Source organism: Pavona decussata, unplaced genomic scaffold (genome assembly GCF_977016875.1).
Source record: "Pavona decussata unplaced genomic scaffold, jaPavDecu1.1 SCAFFOLD_223, whole genome shotgun sequence".
Lineage (NCBI taxonomy): Eukaryota > Metazoa > Cnidaria > Anthozoa > Scleractinia > Agariciidae > Pavona > Pavona decussata.
This window is the reverse complement of record NW_028145628.1, coordinates 764542-789307: the sequence shown is the minus strand read 5'-3', so window position 1 is coordinate 789307 and position 24766 is coordinate 764542. Positions and strand designations below refer to the sequence as shown.

General features: G+C 39.1%; 1 protein-coding gene and 1 long non-coding RNA gene across 3 annotated transcripts; both read left to right on the top strand.

The window, feature by feature from the left end:
• Nucleotides 1-247: 247 nt before the first annotated feature.
• Nucleotides 248-3586, top strand: LOC146459018 (uncharacterized). The gene is made up of 2 exons (XR_014858037.1): nt 248-352; nt 2441-3586. It is a non-coding gene; the product is annotated as an uncharacterized LOC146459018 (long non-coding RNA).
• A 1661-nt stretch (nt 3587-5247) lies between these two features.
• LOC146459017 (uncharacterized) lies at nt 5248-23141 on the top strand. Of its 2 annotated transcripts, XM_085089775.1 has the most exons (18): nt 5248-5587; nt 7727-7835; nt 9309-9385; nt 9601-9696; nt 9995-10105; nt 10292-10357; nt 13108-13250; nt 13694-13760; nt 14204-14278; nt 14628-15324; nt 16046-16132; nt 16772-17722; nt 18151-18260; nt 18592-18676; nt 19642-19724; nt 20770-20842; nt 20961-20984; nt 21386-23141. In XM_085089775.1, the coding sequence occupies exons 1-18, from the start codon at nt 5477-5479 to the stop codon at nt 21457-21459; spliced, it is 3039 nt and encodes a 1012-aa protein (XP_084945901.1). In that variant the 5' UTR covers nt 5248-5476; the 3' UTR covers nt 21460-23141. The 2 variants fall into 2 exon arrangements, with proteins under 2 accessions (XP_084945901.1, XP_084945902.1); XM_085089776.1 differs by lacking the exon at nt 16046-16132 and having other exon boundaries at nt 5251-5587.
• Nucleotides 23142-24766: the final 1625 nt, after the last annotated feature.

Below are 24766 nucleotides of genomic sequence, written 5' to 3'. Positions count from 1 at the left end.
TAGCCCGAGATCCATAAAAAGTATGTGATTGAAAATTTTTGCTCTTGTAAAACACGAAAATAAATAAATAAATAAATAAATAAACAAAACAAAAAAAAGGGTGTAAATCTGCGAAAGTAAATCATCTTGGAAAATTTCGGTGTGGCTTTTTTGTCGTCGATTAGTACTCCCCAGGTCTCTCTCGCTGTCCTGAGTGATTTGTCCCCAGCGCTCCACTGTTTTTGACGACAAGTGGTTACCAAGGAAGACAACGCGTATATACCAACATCAAAGTCGTGAAAGGCACCGGCAGCTGCAAGCAAACAGAAGTAAATACTGCCCGAGTGAAGGATGGTATGACTAATAATTAACGGTAAGATAACTGGTAGGGTTATTTTTAACGATCTCATTTCAATCATTAAGAAGCTGCCTGTTTCAGACGGCTGCGTCACTCGTGTACATTTGACGGCGGGAGCTTCGATTATGGGCTCTTTCTCGATATATCAACAACCATCGTTTAGCATTTTATGAATATTCCATTCAGCGTCTGAACACAAAAGCAGAAATTAAACGTAGGAATGGGTAAAAAGAACGATGTACATTGTGTTGGTAAATTTCATGTCGTTGTTGATATACAGAAAACAGGGTTGTCAACCTCACACGTCTTCAAATATGGCCAGCAATAACAAAGCCTCATGCAAATTCACGGGTTAAGTGGGGGGGGGGGGGGGGGGGAGGGGGGTACATTCTAACAGTGCCAGAAACAACGTTCAACATTTCAGATTTTCTTGTCAGAAAGTTGAGTATATGACAAATAGCAACCTTCGCCAATTATCTGGGAGATTTCAAACATAAATCTGGAGACCAGAAGATACGGCTAAAAATCTGGAGATTACAGACATAAATCTGGAGACTCCCGGATTATCCGGGAGAGTTGACAGCCCTGCGAAAAGCTACGCTTGTGCAATTTATCAGTGGTGATGTTATCAATCAGTGCATGTTGGTGTCCTGTGGTACTGTAGTGGTTCATAATTACATGTACACTGGTTTCTATTTTCTATTCAACATGGAAGCTTAAAGCAACAGTATAACACTTAAACACCCTGCTGGCCACTGGCCACATGTTTGCATGCTATTGAATAAGGAAAGGTTGACAAACTCAACCAAGATTCATTTTGGCGAGCACTTCATTGGCGCCATTTTCAGTAATACAGAAATTATGCAATTTGGTTGAGTGTGTAGTAATTTGATTTTATTACATAACTAAGGCAGTCAGAGGGCCAACAACTAAAATCAACTGAACAGATCGCTCTATTGCCGGTCCAATGTTTTCAAAGTATTGGAATGGGAATTGTCCTCGCTGAGTGATCCTGTGTCTGTCTCCCACTCTCAACTTGAAATCAAGATGGCAGACGATGACATTCATAGGCGTGCAAAGGGAGATTACAATTGAAGGGGTGAGTGGAAAAAAGCCCTAAGTCACATTTGATGTTATGTCAAATTCTCCTTTGCTCACAGAAGAAAGAACAAGGCAATTTGCTAGGAGAATTAAGCAGTCAATCAGATGTCACTTAAGGCTTTTTTCCATGCACCCCTTCAATTTTGGATTGGATACTACCAGACACTTACTTAACATTTTTTCTTTTTGAAAGCATTTGACCCAGATAATGTTATGTAAGATCATACAAATTTATGTACCCAAAGTGTAGCTGTTTTAATTTTACAATGGCATGCACCTGCAAGATTTGACTGCATACATTTATTTAATTGTTTGTTTATTTCTCAAGTTAAGTTTTTCCACTTTTTTTTTTACATTAATTAGTTGCACTTTGTGAATTATAAATTAATGTCCTTGTGTTTTTTTTTATGTGTGAATTTGTACTATCTTGCTGACCTGTTATTTATTTTCATTTATGTCAACTCCACCAGCCGCTATTCTTATTCCAGGCAGCCAATACTCTAATTTTATTTCTAATATTTTTGCAATGAACTTCACATGTCAGGCACGAGTACAAATAAAGATTGTATTTACTTTTAGAAGGGTGTTAACAAGGTATATGTGATGGGACTTTACTTTTAACCCTTTAACCCCTAATATCAAAGAACAAATTCTCCCATCCTATCCCCATACTATTCTTATAAAAGTACTGGGAGAAGTTATTAAAATATCAAGAAATTCACCTTGGGTGATGATATCCTTAATTCTCATGACCTCAGGGGTTGAATAAGCATTGACAATTGCGAGGAGAAATTTGATGCTGATCAAAGGCTTAAAGGGTTAATGGTTAAGGGGTAGATTAGGTAGATAACTGAATAGGGGAATTTTGTGTCCTGTTGTTTTCGCACCTGTCCAAGTGTTGGATGAATCTGTAAATAAATAATAAATAAATAACTAATGAAAGAATCAGGAACAACTTGTGATTTTTTTTACTGAACTTTCCTTTTTTTCATTACATTGCAGCTGGGCGCTATGTGGCTCGGAAAATAGCTTCGGTGTGTTCCAGACCAGAAAGGCAATCTCAGCAATCAACAGAGGCTACGGATGGTTCACTGTCTGCACCAGCATCACAGAAATATGCACTGTCAGCTGCCACAGAAACAGATGAATCCCAAGTATCTGCAAAGGAAATGAAGCAAACAGGGTTTTCTAATGGTGTGGTCACCGATGCAAATGAAGAAGGACCAGCACAGCAGAGAGTATTTTAGTGATTTAATGGACTCTGTAGGGTTTATTCTATAGCTGCAGCATTGTATAATTACTGCAAAAGCATGACATTTGCATCAACACATCAAGTGTGTCTTACAAATTGAGGGTTATTTTCCAATTTCAAAGTGCCATTGTTTTGTTTATTAATCATTATTCTTTGGCATTCTTGTTCAACTTGCTATCGTGATCGCCATCCTACATGTGTGTCTGCTTAACTTGGTCCCTAATTAGCTTTTGTAAACATTGGTCCTATGTATGTCACTTTGCAGTATTATCACTTCACTTCAAGATGCAATGCTACAAATTAAATGTCCTGTTAGAACAACTCATAGAAAGTTTGATGTCTCAAAATATTAATTTTACAACACCAATGTACCATGTCAGAAGTTGAAATAATTATAAGCCCCTCTAAAATCTCTGAAGGTGGCTCACCAAGTCTTTGTGAGCCCTGGACTCTGTTACTATAATACTAGCCGTGTACAGCTTCCTACTACTAAATGTAGGAAATTATAATGTCATTTTACACTATGTAAACAACTGAATTCTGACACTGACTATGCATACTTGTTACAGCATTGAGGAAGACCATGAAGCTAGACATCACTAAGCCTGTAATCAAACTACCTCTAGCAATGTGCATATAATATTACTGAGCGATTAATGTAGATCTTTTTGAACTTGAAACTGTCACTGATTAAGAATCTAAACTGAGGATAATGATGGTATTGCTACAAAGTTTCTTAAATCCGAAAACGTAGCTTTACTTGAGGTGTTGTTCCTTAAAGTTTTTGAAATTAATCAGTGCCAATTCTTAGTAGTTGTTTCAACTGTTGAAAGTGCAATGTAATGCATTATTAAACAATTATGTAAACACTGAATAAACATAGATTTGAAAACGAAGTGGAAGGAACAAGTACTTGTATTTTATAGTAATATTAGCTGCGCTTCTCTTTCATTATGAATACCTTTAAATACTGGATATAAGGCCTCCAAACTCTCTTAGATTTGGTATCCTTCCAATAATAGGTATAACTGGGGGAGGGGTTTGGGGATCGACAAAAAGAGGGAGAAAAAAGAGGGACGATTACGCCTGCTACACAGGCTAATATTAAGTCCCCTCATCCCACCCTCACCCGTTACCCCACATATGATCCTATGGACTGTTAGGTTTGTTTGAAAAACTATAAGCCCCTGTTCACCCAACCCACCTGGCCTCCCCCCTTTCCCCCGAACTTACATGTACCACTGCACCGCAGGCCCTCAAGGGTTTGTATGGGAATTCAATGAAGAGGAGCACTGTGTGAAAGGCATTTGTTCTTGCTGGTGAGGAAAAGTGTGATATATTGATTGCAATCTTCGACTAAAAATCTTTTAAATAACTGAAAATTATGCTTTTAGCCGTTATTCATTGGATTCTCTATACTTTAATCCTGAAACTTTAGACTGCCGTGTTGCTCGGGGGGGGGGGGGGGGGACTACTTTACAAAAGTGACGGGGATGATCGTCGTACCTTTTAGGAGTTAAAATTCGTGGTTTGAGAAGAAAGAAAAGGAGGCCAAGGGCTGCCGCGGATCCAGGTTTTTAGGAGAGGGTGTTCGATGAAAGGCGGCTGTCGAAGTCAGCGCCCCAGCAGGGGGGTCCGGGGGCATCCTCCCCCGTAAAATTTTGAAATTTCAGGTCCTGGGAAACGCGATTTCAGTACTGAGGCAAAGTCAGCGTGTTTTAATATCTCTTATTTTCTTTAAAAAAAAAAAAATAACAAAGCTACGTCAAAACATGCATATCTGCATTCATAAAACTACTGATAAAAATATACTGCATTTTATTTTATTTCAATTTTGTGTTTCGTGAAAGACGGAATCGACAAGAAGCATTCTTCGGGGATATCTTTCAGCAAATCTTTTCCCATCGTTGTTAACGGGCTTTTCGTAAGATTGGCTGTATTTATTTAATATTTCTACAAGATTTTTGATAGCTGCTTAAATTTAGGGGGTTCGATCGAACCCCCTGAATCCCCTATCCCCCCCCCTAGATCCGCCCCAGGAGGGTACGCTCGCTGTGTCTCATTGTTTAGGATGAACGAGAGAAAAAAAAAAAAAAAAACGAAGCGTCCTAAGTCTTGAATTACGTGCCAATTAAGTCCAACAGAAGTCCTTGAAACATCGGAAAACAGTGTTTATGTATTGGAAACAGTACAGGGTTCACCTATGCAACTCATTTTCAGACTACAATATCCAAACATACAGAGAAATGAACTGTCTTAACAGTCTTCCTTTAAACTCACCCGATATCAATTAGCTATAGAGATCTAGCTAATAGCACTCAAGGACGCTGAAAGGAAAGTGCTGGAAGGAGAGAAACTATTTTAAAATACATCGGAGCTGAACTTCCTTCAGGTCGCGAGCTGTTTTGATGAGTTTTCCGGTCACGTGCCACACATGCACTTCAGGATACCATAAAATCGGGAAATTAAGTGTTTTATCTCGCTTCCGATATTGTGTTGATACATACCGCACACGTTCAATATTTTGCACAATTTTGGATTCCCTTGCGATAGCAGCGATGAAGCTTTCGGGATGGAGGAAGTTAGAGCCTCAACTTCCGGTTAGACAGCCGTATTGTGGGTAATACCCAGGCGCCATTGCTCAAAGGAGGCAGGTCTGTGAAGGAACGCCGTGTGTTTAAAATTTTGTTTTCATTTTCGTCAGGAAATCCTGTGGACATGACCTGGGCCGTGAAATCTAAATAACAAACAATGTAACGGGGAGTCGTCTCTACGATGACATAATTATGAATTCTCCAAAGATTCCCGAAGGACTGCAAGCGTTTTTATCTCACGCGGAAAGTCTTCACCCATCGAACAACCCGAGGGGAGAGAACGGATTCGCCAAAGAATTTCAGGTATGTTGCTAGCGATATGTTCTTAAGGTAGTTTATCAGTGACAACAATTTTATGTATTTTGAACCTACTGCGGTTACTGGACAAAGGTGCACTGTTTACAGCTGAAAATTACTCGCTGTTTAGCTACCTTATTCATGCAGTGTATTCACATTATTATCTGTAGCGAAACGATGATTTTCTTCCGTGATTTTCCCATAAAAGGAAGCTCAAGTTTCACTTTGCGCAATATCACTGTGTTATCAGTTTCGTTACAGGAATTTTATTCTGAGTTCAAAGTCTTCAGTTGACTTTTGGACATACACCTAGCTACAGACTACAAGTACAGCTGTAAAACAATTGATTTTTATTGATATATTAAATCTGTGTGTTTACTTGTAGTTAGAATTATAATAACATAATGAAGCAGTCAACTCTGAGCTGACTGTTTCAAATGCCAAACCTTACATTTACCTTACCTAATAATTATCCAGTTACATAATAAGTTTGACTCAGGCATGACAAGTTGAATCTGATGGTTTACTTCATTCAATTAAGTTCAACTTTGGTGAGGGTTGTCCAATACATCCAATACAATCTGGAAGTCTAGTTGTGTTTGGGGGTTAGTATGCCTTACCGACAGTAGTTGTCCTTTGTAATCATGTGGATTGTATGGTAACGAGTCTGAGAGTAGAAGAGAGTCCATTGAACTCGGTTGAAGCCTAGACTTTGAGAAAACCCATGTTTAAGTCACTAGGGAGGGTGAAAATGTTGTCCATTGGAATTGCATAGATTGTGTGGTCACAAGTAGGTATAAATGTTGTTCACTGGAGTCACATGGATTGTGGGGTTTTGAGTGGATAAAAAAATGAAGCATAGCCATACTTGTATCGATTGACTTATCTCTAAGTCCATCTGACTATAATTATTGACAGCTGAACTCAGATGGTGTAAGAAAATGGACATGTATGACTTTGGAGTGGCGTCGGATTTAAACAGTGTACTGTTGTATGACCCTGTTCAGGCTTCATGTAGGTGTAGGTGCCTGTGCCAGGTAGCTGTGCTGGTACGAAAAAGAACATTATCCAGAGTTCTTGGTGCCCAGACTCTTTATGTATGCAACTTTCATGCTTGTCCAGTCATGCCGCTAGGTCTTATGCCATTATCCTGAGCCTGTTCTACATGTATATACAGATTTTTACTGTTATGGTATGCTGTACTATCTGACAAGCTCTGTCCTGATTGGAGATTTCGTTGTACTGAATTCAAATCTGCCAAACCAAATTGACCCAGATGGCTCCTACCACTCTGATGAAGGGTTAATGTTCGAAGGGTCAGCATTCAAGTCTCTTTATTGTGCTCAAATTACCTTATCAACTCTGTTGAGAAAAACAAACATTTTTTTTCTACTCCCCCACCAATGCAGTGCTCACCACAGTTTCTTTAGAAGCTATATCCCCTTGCCTTATCACCTTTTTTGGCTCATAAGCAATACAGCTTCTGAACTGTACCAAAATTGATCTTGCTCCTTGGAAGTACATGTACTTAGCAACAGACTAAGCCACAGTTGTTTTATTCAATTAATTTATGGTTATCAACCTTTTACAGGTACCGGGCGGGTATGTATTTTTAAGCAAGGAGTTTGGAATTGGGAAGTATATGGATACGTGCGCAGTGGCCACTGTGACACTGTTTAGGCAAAGGAGCCCTACTTAGCTGGAGATTAACTCAAGGTTTCCATCACAAGCAGATTTTAAGTTTTTAAGATACAGCTGTAGCAGTCTGACAGTTGTCTGCAATATTATTGGTACACACTGTTTATAAAGCTGGTATTGTACTTAACCATACCAAGTTTATTAAGACTATTCTTTATGGGATACATGTAATTATAAGAAAAATATTAAAGCCCTAAAAGATTAGTCTCCTATGCAGATGTAGCCTTCGAGCAAGCTCTCTTTTAGGTCAGCCACCCACCCCAATCCTCTCTCACGGCTGACCTAAAAGAGAGCTTGCTCACAGGCTAATGCACACTACCTCTTTGAACCAGATCTTTTTTTGTGTGTGTGGAGGGGATGGGGTGGCGGGTGGGTTGGGGTTGGAGGGAAATGTGACAAGCCCAAAGATTACAAAAACATAAGATTTTTCTGTTTTTGTTTTCCTAGCAATTAAAGACTTTGTCTTCTCAGCTGAAGAAGGATCCTAAGTATAGCAGCCATCATGGAGAAATGGAACTTAATCGGCCAAAAAACCGATACAAAGATATTGTGCCATGTAAGATTTATTCAGTAAAGAGGTTGAACTCAATGCATGTGTGTAGGAGGAAGCCCTAATTAATGACCTGCTGGACCTGGCCCCAGTTGTTCAAAGGCTGGATAACTTTATCCGCTGGATAAGGCACTATTCGGGGTCTAAAATATACTTCACGTTAAATGTTGTCCAAGGTTTTCTACACTCCTAAACTAGACTGTGGTTAGAGTGTGCATATGCGCTTGTACACGATGAAATACTGAAATCTTTGCACAGATTGAAACTGTCGAATAGTGACCTATCCACCGGATAAAGTTATCCGGCCTTTGAACAACTGGGGCCTGGTGATTAGATGTATTTGTGAAATCCTTTTTTGTGGATAAATGGTAGTTGCCCAAAAAGTGATGTGTTCATAAAATTATTTACAATTAGCTTTTATAGATATTGTGCCATGTAAGATTTATTCAGTAAAGAGGTTGAACTTAATGCATGTGTGTAGGAGGAAGCCCCAATTAATGACCTGCTGGACCTGGCCCCAGTTGTTTAAAGGCTGGATAACTCTATCCGCTGGATAAGGCTGCCACTATTCGGGGTCTAAAATATACTTCACGTTAAATGTTGTCCAAGGTTTTCTACACTCCTAAACTAGACTGTGGTTAGAGTGTGCATATTCGCTTGTACAAAATGAAATACTGAAATCTTTGCACAGATTGAAACTGTCGAATAGTGACCTATCCACCGGATAAAGTTATCCGGCCTTTGAACAACTGGGGCCAGGTGATTAGATGTATTTGTCAAATCCTTTTTTGTGGATAAATGGTAGTTGCCCAAAAAGTGATGTGTTCGTAAAATTATTAACAATTAGCTTTTGGAATCTCAAAGTGCCAAGGAACTAGTATCTATTGTATTGACGGAGGTTCTTTTCCAAACATTATAAAGGGTCTGGGCTGGAGAATGTCGTTCATTATACCAAGGACTTTGTTACTTAGAGGTTCGTTAAATCAAGGTTCCATTGTATTAGTACCTTCAAGAAACAGGCCCAGTAGTGTAAGTAAATCTGTCGTGGGAAATCTTGGCTACGTTAATTGTTGTCCATAAAAAGTCTAAAAGTCAAAAACATTTGATGAAATATAATGAGTTGGCAATTTGAATGGAGACATTAGTAGATATTTAGTGTTACGTAAATATGGCAACGGAAAATGGCAGAAATAACCACATGACCTTGTAATTATCCTACATTTGCTGTTCCATTGTTTTTTTTTTTTTTGGCCTGTTCCACTGTTTCAGTTTCTTAGTAAAATTGAGTTGTTTTGCATTTAGCATAAAAGGCCACAATTATTATACTTCACACCATTCTCATCTATGCACTCATTTTTTCAAGAAACATCAATAAAAATCTCAAGTTTGATGTTAGTAGGACATAAACACAATGCCATAATTCTAAATCTCTCAGTCTATTCTTTTTGCTAATTAAAAATTTTGCTTTCATTTTGCTAGTTGACTACAATCGTGTTGTCTTACCAGTGATACCTGGTTTACCTGAGTCAGATTATATCAATGGAAATTATGTGAAGGTATGAAAGAACTTATTTAATAATTATAAATATTTGCTTTTATCAACTGAGTTGACAACTGATGTAATTTGGCCACCGTAAAGAGTGCTGACAGTTTGAGTGTTGGCCTTTCACCAGCGCAAAAAATTATATTTGTTTCCTTTCCCTCACCCATGCAACACCACAGTTTCTTTGGATTAATGAGACTCTGTTGTACATTCTTTTTTTTTTTTCAGGGTCCAGATGGCAGCATATCGTACTTAGCCTTGCAGGGTCCCCTGCCGAGAACCGTAGATGACTTTTGGAGATTGATATCTTCTCACAAATGTCAGGTGACTATGAAGTATTTAAATCACTGTGCAAAGTGGTAATCAATACATGTACATGTATTTAGTATTAATAATATTATATAAGAAGTGTTTTTTGACAAATTCAAGGTGACTAAAAAATAATAATTACATTTTTCCTTGTGATTTTTGTAATTACCACAGTGTATTCACTCGGAATGTCGGTATGATTGTAAAATTAATTATTTAACCTGAGCAAGTGCTAATTAGCATGTCTTCAGGTCTATTCCCAGATCATTAGTACATTCAACTGACTTGACATGTTTATTACCATATTTGCCAGATTGTGATAATGGTGTGCAAGGAAATTGAAATGGGGAAGCTGAAATGTAAAAGGTATTGGCCTGAAAGCAAAGATGAAAAGCTGAACTTTGCTGGAGTGGATGTATCACTGGTATGTCTCATAAGAACAGTACATTGTGTAATACACCCCTCCCCGAGCAAGGATGGGATTTCTTTTTTGACCCCATGCATGACTGTCAATCTTCCTGTTCACCCAGCTCATAGGAAGACCATTAAATTTTGTTTTTAAGAATAATTATGATGATGATGATTCTTACAATACATTACTACTTTTCAGGTTGCAGAGGATCCTATATCAGATGGCTTTGTAATGCGAACATTGTCAGTGAAATCTGCTCAGCTGGTAAGAACAGTCAGTAAAAGCTGCAGATGACAATTAAGTCAGTTTACTTTAGATCAGCTCTTCTGTTAGAAAGTTTGGAAGAGATCTTTAGAAATTTACAAGATGCAGCTTTTCCTGTGCAGTCAACGGTTGAGGGTTATCATACTTGCAGTCAACAGAATGTTACTTTGGTTCCCCAAAGACAATTGAAGGGTTTTATGCAAAACTATCGTAAGTGACTATTTTGGCCATTTTTTTTAAATGTCATCCAAATGACCCGAATTTTTGCATGTGGCCTTTGATTTAATAGAAAAACAATGCCCTGTATTTTTTTTTCGCAATGCCATTGAGAATTTTACCATCTTGTAAAGATATATTGATAACATTATAGACACTAAATGACCAAAAGGATAATGCACTGAGTGTTAAATACTTGTATTCAATATACATTTGCTCTCTTTCAAACACGGCACAGGAAAGCGGTTTTTTTCGCGGGAGCAACGAAAGAATCCTGTCACGCTCTTATTTGATTCTGTTGCAAACTACTACATGCATGACAGGAATGTGAGAAATGTAAACAGTTACATTTTGGTGGGGAAAATGTGTCCATTTCCTGGCGTAAAATCCCGCTTTGTCCTGTTTGTCGACATATCACTCTTGATAACGCAAAATACTAGAATTCCACACGATTAACAGGAAGACATTTAGCCATTTGAAAGATTAACAACGATTAACGGCAGTTCTATTAAAAGGTACTGACTATCTATTCTTTTCACGGGCAGTCGGTGTTAACCGTTGAAAATGTATGTTAATCGTACTTTTATTGAATCATTGCCTTGAAATTGTAAAGTTAATTGTTACATACCGAATTTCAAGCCTGGCAAGCCACAACTAAGGCTTGCAAAACACCTTGCACATGGCGCGATTTGTCTCTGATGCTCCCGCGGGATTTGATAATTGAAATGAAAAATTCGCCAAGGCACGGTCATCACTATCAAGGAGGGATTCTTTGGACGACGTTTTGACCTGGTCCTGTGAATTACATTCGTCACTTTCATAACTTTTCACGTCGTGTGTTTACAAACTTCACCAAACAAAAGCGAAACCAACTAGCCAGCTTTACCGCGACCGGCTTGATCTATTTTTGGCTTGTTACAACCCGCAAAAGCAAACCATGATGTCATCACGAACGTTACTTATAGCAACAACAACAGGTGCGACTAAACACAGCTCGTGGGCAGTGGAAACTTTCAGGCTACCGATAATTTGGACAACAGGGAGTCTGACATGGACAAAACCTCTGAGAAACTTTGCCTTCCAAGCGCGTTCACTTGTAGACAAGCAAACCACCAAATCTTCCCCCCCCCCCCCTCCCCCGGACTCAATGTTGTTTTTGGGGTCACGAACAGTTTCCTGGCAAGCATCACTTCCCACATCAACATTGCATAAGGGGGAGGGAGAAGTAACAGAGGTAGAATTAAGAAGGGAGAAACAGTGAGTGAGTGGTGTTTTGGTTGTCTGATATAGTAAGTGAGTGGTGTTTTGGCTGTCTGATGTCGGTTGTCATTGCATAAGGGGAGGGTGTGGGAGAAAGGAGTATAGTTCTGTGGTACAATTAACAAGAGAGAAATAGTAAGCAAGTGGTTTTTGTGCTGTTCGTGTTTGGTTTTCTCAAGGAGTTTTGTCTACAATTGTAAAACCGCAAAACGTTTTCAAAACCAGGGAGAGCAAAAATTCGGACAAATCCGAGCAAAATCAAATGTAACTGGGCGAAAATTCGACATAAGTCGGTTTAATGCTCTCAGCTCTTCAATTCTCAATGGCATTGCGAAAAAAATACAGCAGCAATGTTTTTGTATTAAATGAAAGGCCACATGCAAAAATTCAGCTTATTTGGATGACATTTAAAAAATGGCCAAAATAGTCACTTACGATAGTTTTGCATAAAACTCTTCAATTGGGTTCAGAGGGTGGCGGGGGTGAATGTTTTATTAGATGATTATCACTGTTTATAACATCCAATCTGTTTTGGGTTGCTGTTACATCATAGGATAATTCCCATGGCTGAAAGGCCAGCGGCAAAGCTTTAGAGTTAGTACTTATTATTAATTATTAATATTTTCAGATGATGATGATAATAAATCTCTTTGGCCTATTGTTTATTTTTTTTACTCAGCTGCAGACATGAACTCCTCCAACATGTCAGCTATGTAAAGAATTTTTAATTCAACACATAATATTCTAGCAAAGCAAAGACTATCTAAAATTCTGAGTACTGTTTTTAAAATTGATAGTAAATTATACAAGTGAAGTAGATTCAAAAGAAGTCCCTGTAAGTCTTTTAGACTTAATCATTAACTTTAGGAAATCGAGATACAGTGTAAGTCCTCAGAGGTATTGATATTCTTACTTTGCCGAAAGTAAATGGCACCACATACGTACATCACTCCTGGCATTATATGGCAACAAAATTATGGAACTCGGTACCAGACAATCTGAGAACAGTCACCAGCTAAAAGTCTTTCAAAACTAAAATTAGTAAACTCGACCTCTCCGGCTTGTAATTTTGTTGATTCAATTATTTTAAGATGTATCGTCTAGATGCATTTTATTCATTTATGTTACAAGTGTATTTTTATAACTCCATATTTTTGACAATTTTTAAATCACGTATTTAGAGCGTTATTGTTTTAACGGTGAGCTTACCTGAAAAATAACCTTTTGGCTAAGCGTGAATTATTACTTAAAAAGAAAACAAAATTCCATTTCAGGAGGAGATGATAGTGACACAGTTACAATACACTGCATGGCCTGATCATGATGTTCCAAAGTCAGCTGAACCTCTCATAGAAATGAACAAAACTCTAAGAGCTTTGCAAGGAAACAGGAGACAACCAGTTTTAATCCACTGCAGGTGACTGATACCTGAGACCTCCCCCCTCCTTCAGCCATCCCATCCTTCCTGTAATATATCAAGCATGAGAAGGCGTGTTTCAAACAGGTTGAAAAAACAAGGCGCAGCCAAGATTTTTAAAAGACTTTGAGGTGTTTGGATATCTGAGGAAACACACTTTCGAGTGTTTGATATGGCTTCTCAAATGACCAATAATTCTTGGAGAAATTCAAGGCTAAAGTTGGCAAAATTTTATGGTAATGAGGAACTCGTATCCAAACCACGGTCACAGTAGTGATTTTCTTTGTTTTGTCTTGATGAATTATTAATGAGTTTGAAAAGTGTTGAGCAGATTTAAATTTTGACTCCTATGGTCAATTCAGTGACCTTGAGCTTGATTTTGAGTGCTTTATGGGTATGTTAGAGGATTAAACCTAAATGTGACATGATATTTCTGTTTGCAGTGCCGGGTGTGGTAGAACTGGGACAATTTGTGCTGTGGATTTTGCATGGACCCTATTAAAGATACAGGTTATTTCTAAAGACAAGTGTTTTGTAATATCTTTTTTTTATACCTCTGTTGTTGCAAATTATGAACATCCTGTCTGTCCATCCATCTATCCTTCCTTCTTTCCTACTTTCTGCCACCCACATTCTCCCCCTCCTTGTCTCCTCCTTCCCCCTCTCTCCCTCCCATCCATCATTTGTCACTCTTTTCCCGTCTTCTCATAGTTTTATTGTTCCCTTCCTTGCTTCTGCCCTTTCTTCTCCCTCCCGCCTTTTGTTCCTTCTTAATCCCTCCCTCTCTCTATCTTCTTTCTTTCCTTCTTTCCTTCCTTCCTTCCTTCCTTCCTTCATTCTCCTTTCTTCCTTTGGCCTTCCTTCCTTTGTTTAACATATCTCATTTCTTTGTTTCCTCTGCTTAATTTTTTATTTATTTTATTTATTTATTTATTTATTTATTGTTTTTGCAGAAGACAGATAATTTTAGTGTGTTTGATATCGTGGCAAACCTTAGAAGGCAGAGAATGGCAATGGTACAGACTAAGGTAATGACATAGCTATCTCGGTCAGTTCCCACCTCTTCTCTCCCAGTTCCCATCTGTGTCAAGTGCTCTCCTCCCAACTCCCCTTCCTCTTCCTTATGGGCCCAGTAATTCCAGAAAATTCTCTCCAAGTTTCTGTCCCCTTCTTTTCCTGTTCACACTTCCTTCTGTCCAAGTTCCCCACTTTTATCCCAGTTTCCACCCCCTTTCCAATTTTCTAATGTGTCTGTCTTGGTTCCCATTAATTAATTCCCCTGGGGTTTTGACTCCTGTCGGTCTTCACCACTCGTTGTAAAATAGTTGTATTATTGAATTGTTTTTTTGTTTTTTTTTTTGTTTTGTTTTCTAACAGGAGCAGTATGCATTAGTTTACAAAGCTGTTATACAACTTGTTTATGAGGAATTAGAAAATGAGAAACTTAAGAACCACACGTATGTAAATGTCAACCTCCCAGCCTCTCCAACAACACCAGCTGAACACTCAAATTATGAGAACTGTGAGTTTTTCAAAAGTCTTGATAGGTGGAAAAAGAGTGACATGCCAAATGGCTCTGTTCAGAGAGCACCATTGCCATTGCCGTTATCAGAACAAAACAAAGATCTTAAACCACCTTCAGGAAATAGAGCCGCTAACCCAGCTCAGTTGTCGAAGGAAATGTCAGTGACGTCAGGTTCAGAGAAACACAACGACTATGTGAATTTGGATTTTGGAAGTAAAAATGATGTCAGTAGCAATCTTGCGGCAGCAGCAGCTCCAGGAAATAAACCGGCAACATCAGTGAAACCAGCACTTCCACAAAGAGACTCAAATAATCTTATTTTGACTTCCAATCCAGTAAAGGGCGGAGTTCAAACTCCTTCAACAGGACAGCAAAAGTCCCCAACAGTCTCTGACTATGAGGTACTGCAAGGACCGGCTTTAGGTCAAGCTGGGTTGAAAGTAGGAAAAGACACTTGTGTGCAAAGAGATAAAAGTTCAGCAAGTGACTATGAGATCCCCCCTCTAGTTTCTCCTGGTGATAAGAAACAGATGAGCCATGTGCCCGAAGGTATGGTGTATTTTTTTATCTAACTAATAAATAGAATAATGTTTTATCCAGTATTGTATCCATAGGCATACCATACTGTACAAAATAGACCCTTCTCCAAAATGGCGGCCAAAAATTCAAATAAGTTAAAATTAAAAACGTATACCGGTACTAGAAAGAGCACTTTTAGTAACCCTGCAAAGTTTCAGCATATCAGGTGTAGTAGCAGCTGAGAAAATGTAAGTTGAAAAATGAATAATTTACAGACGTTTGTATGACTGGGGCGATGATGTATACCCCCAGTCATACAAACGTCTGTAAATTTGTCAAATTTCATCTTACATTTCCTAAGCTGATATAACACCTAATATGCTGAAACTTTGCAAGGTTACTAAAACTAAAGGTGCTCTTTCCAGTGCTGACCATATCAGTTTTTTATTCAGTTCAATTTTAACTCATTCAAATCTGTTGCCACCATTATGGAGAAGGGTCTATTATTGGCTCATCTACTGGTGATAACTTGATTTGTCACTGGTTAAATTGAGTTCTGTTTGTGTTTTTTTTTTTTAAGGTATGTTAAATCATTGACTTTTAATGCTCTTTGAGGCTGGTCATTTATTCTCTCTGAGCTCTTTAAACCTTTAACCCCTAAGAGTGCCAATTGGCACATAATGCCATAACTCTGTCAATAACTGATCACCTGTTCTGTCATGTCGTGTTAATGATAAACTTGTTCCATCAGGTCTGTTAGTTGATCTTGGAGATGATGTGCCTCCTTTGCCAGACAAAAGACACTCAATAGGGTCCTCCAGATATGAAAATATTGGAGGTAACTAGCAGCTTATTAAAATTGCACAGATTACAGTCAAACTCCTAAGGCTAAAACCTTTCAGCACGCACAGGCCTGGTGCTTTGACAAAATCATTGAATTAGAGCGTTTTTCAGTTTAGTGTCGCAAGTAATTACGTGTTTACGCTGGTTTTACTTTACTACGCTCTGTGATTGGTTAACAAACCGCGTGCCATTTTCTCAACCAATAAGAAGCCAGATCAAAACCAATCGTGACTTGCTCGCACGTGTTTTCCCGCGCTTTACGCCGGTTACATGAATTTGCTTCGAATTCTGATTGGTTCATTACGCTGTTTTCTTCTGTTGTGATTGGCCAGCGTTATTACTTTGGTTTTGGTTTTACGACACTCAATTGGAAACCGCCCTATAATTTACATGGACGTAATTTGTACCCTGAGTGCACGGAAATTAAATTTCTTTAAATGCTTCAACTGAAAGTTAACCTTTCAATTTTTAATCAAGGCACTATAATTTAATTTGCACTATGGTTTTTATCCAGTGAAGTTGAATATTTTGTAAATAGGTATAGTATGAATTAACATGGAAATTAGGGTGAAATTTCAATGGTTTTGTGGGTGTGGTCCCTTCGAAGTCTTACTAGTTTTCTCGTCATTTACAGTCAAATCATCCTCCCCTCCTGGGATAAGCACGAAAAGATCGTCTAGTACCCCAAATGTGCTCGATGATATGTTCCTGTTTGGTGACAGTGGTTTCCAGCCTCGATTGCTGCAACCTCAGAACACCAAGAACACCCCTGACAGCAAGGCTTTCCATACGGTCCCAAACAGGCTGAAGCCAGCGTCAGGTCCCAAACGCTGTCCTTTGACAGCAGAAGCATTTGAAGACCCTCATACAAATACAGAGGGTAACTTCAAAGCAGTGCAGTCACCAACAAAGGCATCTGGGTCATACCACTTGATAGGAGAGATTAGTCCCCCATCTCCACCCAAAGTGGTGAGCCCTGCACTTACAGAACAATCTAACTTGGGTGCGGGGCCGCAGATGATGAAGCCAGCCGATAAAGCACATCCTATTCATTCCACTCCACCCGTAAAGCAGGGTGAGAGGTCCAAAATGCGCAAACCAGTTGGGGCATACACCTTGGTGGGGATCCCAGAAGCCCCAGGCCAAATGCCAGTTCTTGTGGAACCTGTGCCCATGACGGGCCCTAGTAACCAAAAGGCTGGTGTTCCTGCGCAAGTCATTGCAACGTCGGAAGTCAAGGGAAAACCTGGTTACCCTGTGGAAGTTAAAGGAAAACCAATTGTGGAGTCCTCGTATGCATTGGTTGGCCAACAATGGCAACAACCAGGGAAGAAAGTATCACCTCCACCCCAATCTGTGCACCCAGGAAGTGTACAAAGTGCAAGTAGTTCTTCAGTAAGACCTGTTGGTAGTCCTGTGGAGGTCACTGGAAACACAGCTGCGGAGCCTTCGTATGAGGTTTTTGGACAGCAATGGCAACAACCGGGAAAGAAAGTATCACCTCCGTCTCCATCAGTGCAAGGTGGCATCCATGATGTCTTTGGCAGAGGCCAGGGTGATGGAGAGTCAGCTGATGACATAACCGGTAATAAGAATCATGTGCTTACTAATAAAGAAGTACTTTGTGTGGTTTATGACTAAATGGGGAAAGCAGATCTCGGCCAGGGCTATTGGAATCCAAAAAGAAAATTGGGGAATCGATTTCATGAAACAAAAGCGGGCTAAATGGGAGTTGACCTGGAAACTCGTCAATATGCTTCAAGCACTTCACGAACGACGACTTTATGCGTCGATTCTGATTTATTGATGAAGTGAGTAACAAATCAATGGCATGTCTTGGATTTTTCGAGTTTCCATGGATGGGAGTCTGATTCTTTGCAAGAGATCTTGATAAGATGCACTAACAGGGCATCAATGCAATCCACTTATACCCATGCGACTTCAACAACAGCAGATGCTCAAAGCTGACTTGAAATCGTTTGATCTAACTTTCCCTGTGACTTTTGTTTCCAGATCTTTATGCTACAGTTGGTCCTAAAACCAGCAACAGTCCAAATCTGAACGCAAAATCTGCCAGCTCGCCTCCAAAGATGCAAAAAAGGCCTTCATCTGGCAGCTTGCAGGTTAGCTCTTTTTCTTTGTCTTACACGTGTACACAGCTAGCTTGCCTGCGCCGCAGACGGAATCAATCGCCGGTAAATACCGTTTGCGAATCTTGTTGTAGACCCCCAACGGCGTACCAGGAACTGAGTACACTCTGTGGTTGGCCTTTGCACAAGGTCATTGGCAAGTTTTGTTGACCAATCACAAAGCGTATTTGATTTCTTTAAAAAGAAAAACAAAAGCAAGCACGAATTACTGTCGACGCGCAGTTGAAAATCGCTCAAAAGCCGCCTATTATTGATTGTGTGCAGTGACTTGTTTCGATGTTCAGTTACCTCGCCTGTTTTTCAGAGCCACACTTCATCGTCAAGTGATGACTTGGAAGCAGATGCTCCTCCAATTCCAGCAAAGACGAACGAAGCATATCTTACTCCAGGTAGGAAAATAAGCGTACAGTATTTACCCAAAAGGGTCTTTGTCACAACGACCTTAAACGGCTTAAGGGGGAAGTATCATGGGGCTATAACTACTTTTGTTAAAAATGTTAATGGGCCTTCACTCAGCTACAAAATAATTCTAGAACATCGAGAGGAAAGAAATCATCTCAATTCTTGAAAAGACCAACTCGTGATCCGTTCTAGCGAATTTTGGAAACAAACGAAAATACGAGAACTTGAAAAACGTTAGCCTAACATTTTTCAATTTTCAATCCATTCCGGCCTATTCTATCTCTGGCCAGCGGTAGTTTGCGACAGTTTTATTACACTGGAGTGATAATTTATAACAAAACTAGATAATTGTTTTTGTTGACAGAAAAGACAGAAAAACGTTTTTTGGCTTTGAAATGACATCAAATCAGCGTGATATTTACCTTTTTTTAAGGTTATAAAGTTCTGTTGCCTGTATTGAAGAACACTTAATTGATATTTTTCTCATTTTGCTCTCATGCCTTCTGCTTACCATATATCTTCTGTCATAATTCCCGGCAGATATTTTAATTTTACAGTAAGGAAATGTGCGATGGCAGCTTCCTAACTTAATGATTTTGTACCTTAGTACCTTAGGCCCGGTTCAGACGCCGTACTTTAGATGAGCCGAATCGTATTCGAATTTAGACCGACCCAAATTATTAATCCCGGCTGAATTGATTCAGACGCCGAACTTAATTCAGCCGAAATTAATACACTGAAGTATATTATGACTGAACAAAACTGCAGATTTGTCATAATTTATGTATTTGATTCGGCTCATTTGAAGTACGGCGTCTCAATCAAAGCCGGCCCACAGCCGTTATTCCCAGCTGAGGCAGGTGGGAAAAATTGCTGAGCCGATCCGAATTAGATCGGCCGTTCTGAATTGGCGTCTGAACCGGGCCTTAGTTTCACGGTGTTTTTTTCCCAGGTGAGGAGCCTTATGACAATGTTCAGCAATCCGGCAGAGGCACTTTGGACCGCTTCAAGAAGATGATCAAAACGTCCTCAAAGGTTAATAATAGACCTTTATCACTCGGCGGCCATGTTGAGTCTCAAGAGAATAAAAAGCTTTGTTTTTACACGGCAAGCCTCGCACTGAATTCGTGTCTGGCCGAGCGAAAACAAAGCTTTTTTATTCCCCCGAGACTCAACATGGCCGCCAAGTGAAAAGTGTCTATCGGTTTCCAGTTTTCAGTAAACGCGACGGGAAAAGTCACCTTGTGATCTTTTTTCATTGTTTTTTTACACTGTTTTTTGCATTTACCATTTAATGCAAGAATGACTGTTTTGAAAAAGGTTATGTAGAATTATAGGTAAAAGTACAACAAACCGAGCGAACGATGTTAAAATGTTTGCACTGAAAGCTTACTACCTTCTTCTAATTCGTACGTTCAACATTTTGTTGAAACAAATGTTGAGAACATTTAAACAGGTCCTTCAACATTGTCGAGAGTGTTTAAAATGTTGGGAGCTTCTTGAAAGCGTGTTGAAACAAATTTAAATTGGTTTCAACTTCAATTCAACGTCGCTTCAACATTTTCTTTGTTCTTTGTAATGTTGGCTGGTATTGAAGCCCTCTGAACACTTCGTTCAGCATTTGTCGGGATAAACGCAAGCGCACACAATTCTTAATTCTGTGCAATTAATTTCTCCGAAATTTTACGCCGACTGTTTCCCTGGGTGCCAGCAATCTTGTACCCAGAGTACTCAGGCTCTTTGGCCTATGGCTGGTTGCTTGGCGACCAACCGCTGGCCAAAGAGCCTGTGGACTCTGGGTGCGAGATTTGGGTACCAGAGGCTTTCCTTGCGCGGTTTTCACTTCCAGTCAGTCTCTTACTACAACCTCTGGCGCCCTGGGTAACCGACTGTTGGCCCGAAGTTTAAACGGCCTCCACGCAACATTGTTTTCACTTTCAACATTTGTCCAAATGTTGAAACCGTTTAAAAAGGCCTTGATGATGCCTTTACCCGCTATTTGTCCCCAAATGCAGTTATTTTGGTTACAAGTGTATTAAGCGTGATTAACCTTTTGTGACATTCTTCTTTTGTCCTTCAGGGCGCGCTTACAAAGCGATCTTCTGACCCTTTCCCGCAAGTACTACCGAGAAGCAACAGTGCTGGAAGTGGTGGTAAGTGAATCAGTTTTGCGTTGAATTTGGTCTTTGTACCGTGATGCGAGTCTTATTTTACAGCGCACCACTTAAAATTAATAACGTACTATAACTGTTCTGTTTGCTTTGTTTTCAGTGACCTCACGACTGGATGACATAGGTAGGTAACATGAACGAACCCGTTTTGTTTACAATGTTTTTAATACTGATTTTCAATCAAACTCGCAGCGATAGCAAAGAATTAAACAAACGAACATCTTACGAAGCTGGCGGCATTGCACGCGTTAAAGTTAAAGTTTTGGAGTGAGGTCAGCAGGGCTTACACCCCCCTAATGGCGAGTCTTCCGACAAAACGTTTCCTTCGCATGGATTAATACCGTCAGTTACGCAGGCAGACAAACGAAACGAAACAAGACAATCACCGCTGGTGTCAAAAGAGTGGACAAAGTATAGTATAAACAGGCCTTAACATCGAACGCCCAAAACGCTTATTACTTATTTATAAAATAACCATCCCGTTTCCACAGTTGATTGACTTGTTTGTTTATATTGTTGCTACAGGTTACAAGAAACGCGTTGGACACCCAAAAGGACCTCGCGCATGCCCAAATCACTGGCCGCAAAAGGGCTTGTGACATAATATTTAGATGTGAAAAAGAATTGTTACTTATAGTTGCGTTTTAATGATTTTTTAAAAATAATTTTGCAGTTGGCAATGTTTTGACTTGCTTTCGAGCAAGAAAATTCTAAAGAAAATCAATCCCTTAAAGGGACATACAAGAGGTGTCAAACACCAATAATAATTAGCTCTTGAATACCGTAAACATCCGGAAGTAACGAACATTCCCTTCCTTTTCTGTGGGGGTGGTGGTGGTGGTGGTAGTATTGGATAGGAGTGGAGGGAGGGGAGCGCAGGTTGGGTTTGCTTACTGCTGGGAGGTCGGTGCTTTCGAAACAACCTTTTGGGAAGTAAGAACTAGTGACTACTTTCTCAACTTGACAGTAGATGAACCATGTACATAACGACATGTATATAATCTCTTCCAATACGATGGATAGATAGATATCGCGATCGAAGTTTCTCTCAAAAAAATGTCGATACTAGCGAGAAGTATCGGTGTTTCGATTCTTCTTCCTATACCGCTCACGTGACATGTTGGGACAACAGTCGATGTGCATATTTTCACGCCGTTTTCGTGGAAATTCGTTTTTCAGTAAAACGGAATTGTGGTCGTCCCAAGTACTTTTGGCAGGTTTTCGTATACAAAAAAGATATTTCTCCTGTTTATGTATACAAATTTGTGTTGATTCTTTATTTGGACGGTTTGTGGTATCCTAGTAGTCATCGCGTTCTCGACATGTTTACAACTACCTTCGGTGATGACGTCATAATACAAATCGTGAATTGTGACGTCACATCGATATCGAAAACATGCCAAGTATCGGTAAATTGTATCGAATTGACTTAAGGACGCGCGATATCGCCGCAACCTTAGTTTATGAGTATGGAGACAGTGTATATATGTTTTCTTTTGATAATGCTAATAGCCGCAGTGCCAGCGAAGATCAATTCGATCCGTAAACTTGGAAACTCTCATGTTCTACTAAAAATACCTAGAAAGGAGAAAGGTGGAAGAAAGCTACATTTAGAGAATTGTGCTTAAGAGTAATTTTTTTCTATAAAATTAACAAATAACAAAATACAATCACGACATTCAGTAGATATTATGATTGTGGTTCGTTCAATTAGCCAAGAGTTTTTACATGACGTGTTTATTGCCACAACAAATTTCGTAACAGAGAATCTTAATAAACCGAATGAATATCATTAGGATAATTGTGTTATTTAAGGTTATGTAACATAGAAATGCCGTAACAAGAATAGGCCATTTATGAATGACAAATATATTAACAAAATTTCGGACTGATTTTTACAGGATCTGAAGACAAACACACGGTCAACGACTTGCTTGTGCGCGTCTTTTTTTTGTGCCTTTTATAAATCTATTTTTTTAGTTATCGTATATTTTTTCTTTATATCATTACTCTTTTATGGGGTACTCTTTTATATTAAAAGAGCAGTAGACATAAAATTGACTTTTTGAAAGTAAGCTAGTTTAGAACTGAAAACGCACACCTGTTGCTCCTGAAATTACACGAGGTCATGAGGCGTCTCTATCTTAAAAGGAGGTAAACTATTCTTTGGAAGTAAAGGTAGTTCTCTCTTTTTGAGTCTAAGGTATAGCCAAATGAAAGCTACTGAAAGGTGCTTGTTTCTGATACTTTGTGTTTAGTATAATTAAAATTTGAAACTGAATTTTGACTGTTGTTGTGTTCTTGGTCATGCGAAGAAAAGGTTGTGTATGAGCCACCTTTTCCCTACAGGTATATATACGGTGCATGCTATAGTGGCCCTGTAGATTTCCCACACCCTCCCCTCCCCCATCAACTTTTCATTACAGGTCTGCATGGTGTAGAAATGTACGCAGAACCGGTGTGTTGTTTTATACATATTGAATAACAGCAGACCTGTACCTCTCTAATCGGACGTACCAGGATTATAGTCACGAATTCGTCTAGTTCAACTCTTCGGCCGCGCTTGCAAAGCCATGTTATGTTATATTTGAAATGATTGTTTCTGAGCGGTTTGTTTTCACTATCCCTGAAAAGCCCCTCAAGGGGAAGGACAATTTCTGCGCGCTCTCATTGGATGAAACACGTCACGTGATACAAAACCTGACGATTTGAGGTCAGCAGTCGGCGGTAAAGATGGCGGACATTCTTCTGCTCGTATCTTGTATGAGTTTTTGTTTGTTGTATGAGTTTGTGAGATCTTGTCGCCCTTTGACGTATTATTTTAATACTAAGGAAGGTTTTCTGCCTGATTACGCTAGCCCCCATGGGTATTCCAGGCAGCTAGTACTCTATATACATAGATACATTCATACTTTATTGATATAGCTCCCCTTGGGGGGCTCTTCCGCCATACATGAAGATAAAAATAATGAAAACTATTTACCTTTGGATGATATAACAGAGAGAAAGAAAAAGAATACGATAATAAAATATCATTCTATGAATTAAAAAGATTCTTAAAAAGTCTCTTTTTGAAAAGGCTAAGACTTTCCGTGTCTCTGATATGCTTCAATTACTTCGATACTCTAGTTTAAGGACGGTGCCTACTAATACAGAAATATTTTTCCAAGGTTTATGACTATGCGGGCAAAGCAGGTTAACCACGCATTTTTAGACATAATTAAGCAACAATTATCCTGAAAAGCAGTAAAATACAGAGCAATGTATGGGTTTTTTTTAAATTCCAAATTAAAACTTCATAATCTGAAAAATGCAAGGCTACGCCCAATTTTCTTTTTGGATATCAAGAGCACTTGCTAAGTTCTGCTTTCCCCGAATATTTTTAAACTGTGTAAAAATATCCCTGTACAGGAGCCCATTGCCCTGTATTAGAAGACACCATCCATAGGAAACGCGAGATGCGCAGAACGTATGCGCAATAACAATAGTAGGCACCGTCCTTAAATCTGATTGTTCGCTTTAGAAAAATCACTGTAACTAAGGCAAGAGTATCAATCAATCAATCAATCAGAAAATTATTTATTAATCCACGTAACGTCTAATGATCTAAAAGCTCGTTCAAAATATGTACGTGCTAAAAATTATAAAAAATGAAAAGTATATCAAAAGATTATTAAGACTAGATACATCCGTAAAAACTACTATAAAATACAAATAGCGAGTATTATAAGAACAAGATTACTTAAATAGTTCAGTACTAAAACAAATTGTTGATAAAAAGTTAAATTCCTAATCGCCTCCATAAACTTAGATTTCTCTGCGTTAAAACCTGGACGAATACATTGTTGTATAAATGAACAGTCGTCCGATGTGATATCCGTCCGGCCTGATGTTTTCGACGAGAAA